The sequence below is a fragment of the Xyrauchen texanus genome, chromosome 15 (genome assembly GCF_025860055.1).
Source record: "Xyrauchen texanus isolate HMW12.3.18 chromosome 15, RBS_HiC_50CHRs, whole genome shotgun sequence".
Lineage (NCBI taxonomy): Eukaryota > Metazoa > Chordata > Actinopteri > Cypriniformes > Catostomidae > Xyrauchen > Xyrauchen texanus.
The window spans coordinates 563,811-570,167 of record NC_068290.1 but is presented as its reverse complement, the minus strand read 5'-3'; the positions used below and the strand labels follow the sequence as shown (position 1 = coordinate 570,167).

Genomic DNA, 6,357 nt, shown 5'->3' with positions numbered 1-6,357 from the left:
TACTGTCAATCATTATTTATCTACCAGTGGCCACCTCTCCAGTCAGAGGTCAGAGGTCACACAACTATTCCTCCCATCACATATTCTCTCATCTGTTTTGAATGCTAATTTATCAGTGTGTATCTAATTCTGCTCTACATGCATGTGTTGGTGTATTTCTGTGTACATGTAAGATGCATCTGCAGAATTCTGCATGTAAAGATTCTGTTGCGTGTATAGCCGTGATGACTGAGTGGACCCCACACTTCACTACCATACAGCGCATTATGCTGGATGACACTATCAAATATTTTCAGCCAGATTGTAATTGGAATTGTGTGTCGTATGTGTGCGTGCACGCGTGAATGCATGTGGCGTGTGCGTGCACGCGTGAATGCATATGGCGTGTGCGCTATAATGCGTGTGGCGTGTGCGCGTGAATGCATGTTTGTGTGTGCGCGTGAATGCATGTGGCGTGTGCGCTATAATGCGTGTGGCGTGTGCGCTATAATGCATGTGGCATGCATGTTTGTGTGTGCGCGTGAATTCGTGTGGCGTGTGCGCGTGAATGCATGGTTGTATGTGCGCGTGAATGCGTGTGCGCGCGTGAATGCATGTTTGTGTGTGTGTGTGTGTGAATGCATGTTTGTTTGTGCGCGTGAATGCGTGTGTGCGCGTGACTGCTTTTTTGTGTGCGCGTGAATGCATGTTTGTGTGTGCGTGAATGCATGTTTGTGTGTGCGCGTGAATGCGTGCGCGCGTGAATGCGTGCGTGAATGCATGTCTGTGTGTGTGCGTGAATGCATGTCTGTGTGTGCGCATCAATGCATGCCTGTGTGTGTGCGTCAATGCATGTCTCTGTGTGCGCGTGAATGCGTGTGGCATGCATGCGTGCGTGAATGCATGTTTGTGTGTGCGCGTGAATGCGTGTGGCATGCATGCGCGCAAATGCATGTTTGTGTGTGCGCGTGAATGCGTGTGGCATGCATGCGCGCGAATGCATGTTTGTGGGTGCGCGTGAATGCGTGTGGCATGCATGCGCGCGAATGCATGTTTGTGTGTGCGCGTGAATGCGTGTGGCATGCATGCTGCGCGAATGCATGTTTGTGTGTGCGCGTGAATGCATGTGTGCCTGCGTGAATGCGTACGTGTGTGTGCTTGAATGCATGTGCGCGCAAATGCGTGTGCATGACTGTATGCGTGTGTGCGTGTGAATGCGTGTGGCGTGCGTGCAAGCGCATGTGAATGCGTGTGTGCTTGAATGCGTCTGTGCGCGTGTCAATGCGTGTGCACGCGAATGCGTGTGCGCGAATGTATGCGTGTGTGTGTGTGTGCGCACACAAATGCAAGTGTGTGTACTGCACCTTGCACCACCAGTCGGCCCAGTGCGGTTCTTCTCATTCTGGTTCCGGGTCTGTTAGCGGAGCAGACGTACACACCAGAGTGCTGCACAGACACGTCTGAGATGATGAGATTACCTGAACCCAACACCTGAATGCCCTCCACACCGATAGAGCGGCCGTCTGACACACACACACAAAGAAGGGCAGTTGAGTCTTGCACAGATGTATGATGGGTAACACTGAGCTCACGTGTGAGTTTTTACCCAGTCTGCTCCAGGAAACGATGGGTCGTGGGTTGCCGGTGGCGATGCACTCGAGGATGGCCGTCTGGTGAACATTTACAGTGAGATTCTGAGGACCAGACAGAATCACCGGCTCCTTATACAGACGATTAGCTGCAACTGAGACACACAGACAGTCATGTGACTTTTCATTTATTCATTTTTATTTACATTTGTTTTTAATCAGTGTATAATGCTGCAGGTCACTTCCACACAAACTTGGTTTTTAGTTTTACTGTAGTGTCTTTGCATTGATTACATATTCATTTTAGAGCTGATTTGAAGATTTTATTAATTAATGGTGTCAGAGTATTTAGCAGAATTATTAAGACCTTATGAAACCATTATATATAGGCTATATTGTGCTATATTGATAAAGGGGATTATAAAAATAGATATTATATGCTACAGTACTTTCTTAGTCTACTCTGTATTGAACATGTTTATTCACATTATTAAAAATTAAAATTAGCATTTTAAATACTTTTTTAATTAGCATTCAATTGATTAACATGTAGGTATGGTTATTTTTTATTAATTTACTTTATTGTACACACACTAAAATAGATATTGACAAAGACTGACAGATAATTGCGATATGTTCAGAGGAAACATTTATGTAATCATATAATAGTGGTTTGTTTTTACCTGTGACAGACAGTTGTGCTTCGTGACTGTAGCGAGTGTTAGCGATGTTTTTAGCGACACATCTGTACGTGCCGCTGTCAACACGATGCACTCCAGTGATGTGCAGAATGCCGTTCGGCAGGAGTGTGTACCTGAACACACACACAGACGTCAAACTCACAGTCACAACAGTTGTTTAAAAGAGTAAATAAACCACAGAGTGAAAGTTTATTTAGGCCAAAACTAAGTGTGCAATCCTGTTGTACATACTATAAAAATATCCCAAATACATGAATAACTTCCACTTGCCCGAAACGCTCTCAAAATGTCCTGAAATGCCCTCAACTTGCCCGAAACGCTCTCAGAATGTTCTCAACATGCCCTGAAACGCTCTCTAAATGAAATCATATAAAAATATCCAAAAAATGCACTGAAATAAAATCTAAATGTCCCAAAATACATGTAAAATACCCTGAATAAACTGCAGATAAAGCACAGTGTGCACGTTTATTTAGGCCAGAAACTAAAAGTGCAGTCCTGTTGTACATACACAACATGCATTACTGAGTCAACAAACCTCCGTACACAAGGAGGCGATAGAGTTACCTTCATATGCCTGATGAGTTATTCAAACCAGATGTGTTATTATTCAGTTATTCTAGCTATAAACATGTTAACTAACTTTAACTTTCTTAAGTAAGATTATCTTCAAACGGTTGCGGCGTCATGACAGTAGTTGACCAGAAAGAGAAAACGGACTGTAGAAGACAACAGTTTACAGTCATGTCCATTATAGCACCCCTTGTGGCAAACAAGGCAAGGTGCACTTGTATCGCTAAAAGTGTTTACGTCTGTGTGTGCTTAACCTGTTATCATCAGCGTTGAGTGAGGTTCTGTTTCGCTCCCAGGTGATGTTGGCCTCCGGGACGCCACTGACCGCGCAGTAAAAGCGGGCGACGCCACCTTCATCCACACTCATGGACTCTGGGTGCGTGTGGAATTTCGGTAGCGCTGAGAGAGAGAGAAGACAGCGAGACAAATATTCCATCAATCTGTTTGTAGATGCTTCAACAATTTTTAACTATTAAATGAACCATCATAGGAAATCTTTTTTCTTGGCGTTTCATGAGTGTTTGCATGACTCACATGCAAGCTGCACGTGTGCTTTGCGACTGATGATCAGCCCGTATCGGTTCTGCGCCGCGCAGTCGTACTCGCCCGCGTCACTCTCGTCACCGTCACGCCGTTTCTGGAAGTTCAGAATCAGGAGCGTCCCGTTATCCAGCACGGCTGCTCGCGCTACAAGAGGTACGGGAAAGCCGTTCCGTCGCCAGGTAATCGTGATAGGCCCCTCCCCCTCCACCTGACAGTCCAGCATGAGGGGGCGGTCCCTCACGGCGATGACATCACTGGGTTCCTTGATGAATGCCAACTCTGAAGCTCCGCCCAAACCTGCAGGACAGTAACGGAAAAACATGATGATTTGGAATAAAGAACAGCGATCCCATTAATCTGAGAGGAAATTATGCTTACGAATAATGCTTGTGATGATGATGATGATGAAGATGATGAAGATGGTGATGATGAAGGTGCATCATGAGGCATGTTGAGACCCTGATGAAGGAGAACTTCCTTGTTTAAATCATCGATTTAGGGTTGTTTTAGGGTTTGTGGCGTTATGTCATCATGTCTTTAACTTTACCCGGAAAAGGTTGGCAAGCGATTTTATCACATTAAATAATGTTAACACATTGTTTACGTCTTGTCGCTAGACTTTTAAAGGGTATTATACATCCTAATCTCATTACGTACTGTATAACACATTTTGCTGCGGTTTCCCAGTAAAATGTCCATCGGGGGGCGCCAAAAGCGAGAACAACGATGTTATAATTAGATGAGGTTTTTAAGGTGAATTTTAAATTGCGGTTTTAATGAGTAATTTAGTTGTAGTAACAATAAATCTATGAGACTAGATTTGTATTTTAACGTTTACGGATTGGCACCATTCACTTCCATTGCAAGTGTCTCACTGTATCACAGATTTGTGCTTTTTTTATAGAAAAGGAGGGACTTTTCTAAATACATTTTTGTGGTAATCAACATTACGCTACAAATGCACAACAGGAAGTTGTATAGGGCCACAACTAACAATTATTTTGATAATCGAGTAATCTAACGATTATTAGAACTATTATTCGGCCATTATTACAATAATGATCCCTTTAAGCTTGAATGAGAAAGAATTTAAATAAATTAATTGTCAAAATTTTAATCTCTAATTATGCATTATGACCAAAACTGAACAAGTGCTTTGAAATTTGCAGACAAATCAGAAGTGTTACATTTTTATCATTTATAATATAAATTGCACTGTAAATATTATTGCAATCAGTAAAAACTCATCAAATAGTCATGTGTCATATGTTGTTGGAAAGCTCTTAAAGAGTCAAATACAACCAGCCTATTACAAAAATATAGCGAGTAACATCTAAATATACGTCTTTGACAATTATGTTGATGTTGTTTATATGCCGCATTTGCTCTTATAAATTGATGAAATATAAACGGAACATAACAAGTAACATATGATTATTTAGAGTATGTGATTATCTTTCAATCGAGTCCACACACAAGATAATCAGATGTAAAGATCACTAGATAATCCACATGAAGCACAATGTTACATATGACCACCAGGAGATGGCGCCAGATACACGACACAGACTCAATGATGACTCAAATGACACAGAATGAAACTCATTCTGTGAAATCTCATGACTAAAATCATGTGTGCATGCTATGCAAACCTTTAGTCATTGTTGTGTTTGCATGTGTAATTAGTTCTTATGTACAATTATTATCTTTTATTTGTTTGGAGATGTTTTTGGACACTATGATCAATTATATTTGTAATGTTGGAACTTTTGATTGATTTGGCGTATCAACAAAAAATGTTTCTTAGAGACAGTTGACATGATTGGGAACAAAACAGTGAAACAATGATACAAAAAACGGCTCTCCTTGTTTTATTTTTGTAAGTTATAAGTATTTAATTTTGGGTTATGCCACTGAAACTGGAAATCTTTAAAAACACCCTCAGAGCTCAAAGGGTTAATCATTAGCTCTTAAACGATGATTCTGCTTGTGCTTTGACTTTAAAGGTTGTAATAAACGTGCTTACTAACAATAAATAGGACAAAAATCATCTTTTAAAAATACATCTAAATGACATTTACTGAAGCCCAAGTCCAAAAAATCCTTTTGTAATCAAGAGTTTGTGTCTTGTTTTCCATTTAATGTGATCTAAAGATCCTTAAAACAGTATACATTTACTTGAAGCAACATATGAGATATTTAGATTTACAACTACACTCTTGACTTTGATCCATCTTTAGCTCCTTCACGATAAGATATGTACAGTACATTATGATTCAATACGTCACGAGCAATCATGTTATAGTCTAGCTGCATTAAACACGCACCAGAGTCCCGCTTCAGTCTCTCTCTTAGATTGGTCCCGCTTCCTTATTATTTGAACTTTATAATAAAGGATTGTGGAACGGAGGGGGGCGGAGCCGGGTCCCCAATCGGCCTGATGAGGCGCGCGAGGGATAAAGGCGGCCGGTGATGATGGTTCGAGAGAGAGAGAATTACGGGCATGTCCGTCATGTGTGTTTATGTTTGTGTGTTTTGGTTTGAGTCCCGAGGGGAGGAGGGAAGAAACTCCCCGACCGCCCGGAGCGGTAGGGCCGCTGCCAAGGGCGGAGGAGTGTCCCCATTTGCTGCCAGAAAAGCGGAGGGCCCGCTGGGGGTCGAAGGTTTGACTCCGGTTCGCCCGGGGTTGGAGCGGCTGACGTCCGCCTGAGAGGAGGAGTGTTCGAGGACCACGCGACAGTACATCAGAGAACCGGTGAGTGAGCTTCTTCTCTCTCTCCTCTCTCTCTCTCTCTCTCTGTCGCACCATGTTGGCCTTCTCACTCGCCTATTTTGTTGTTGTTTTTTCCCCTCCTGTCTCCTCCCAGTTCGAGGAAGGCGGGGATGACCACACAGGATGCAAGATACACCCCACACCAGGGATAGGGGGATATACGTCATGCCGGTGGCACCCTGGCCTGAGGTAACGCCGG

The 6,357-nt window shown here is 42.8% G+C and overlaps 1 protein-coding gene across 1 annotated transcript in view; it reads right to left on the bottom strand.

The window, feature by feature from the left end:
* The window catches only part of LOC127655823 (immunoglobulin superfamily DCC subclass member 3-like), a 13,041-nt gene extending 9,306 nt beyond the window's left edge, over positions 1-3,735 (bottom strand). Inside the window, exons 1-5 of the mRNA XM_052143816.1 lie at positions 3,377-3,735; positions 3,097-3,241; positions 2,252-2,382; positions 1,586-1,723; positions 1,344-1,502 (exon numbers count right to left, since the gene is read on the bottom strand). Of these exons, the coding sequence (XP_051999776.1) occupies positions 1,344-1,502; positions 1,586-1,723; positions 2,252-2,382; positions 3,097-3,241; positions 3,377-3,707 (904 nt within the window). The 5' untranslated portion in view covers positions 3,708-3,735. The remainder of the gene's footprint in view (positions 1-1,343; positions 1,503-1,585; positions 1,724-2,251; positions 2,383-3,096; positions 3,242-3,376) is intronic.
* Between the last annotated feature and the right edge of the window lie 2,622 nt (positions 3,736-6,357).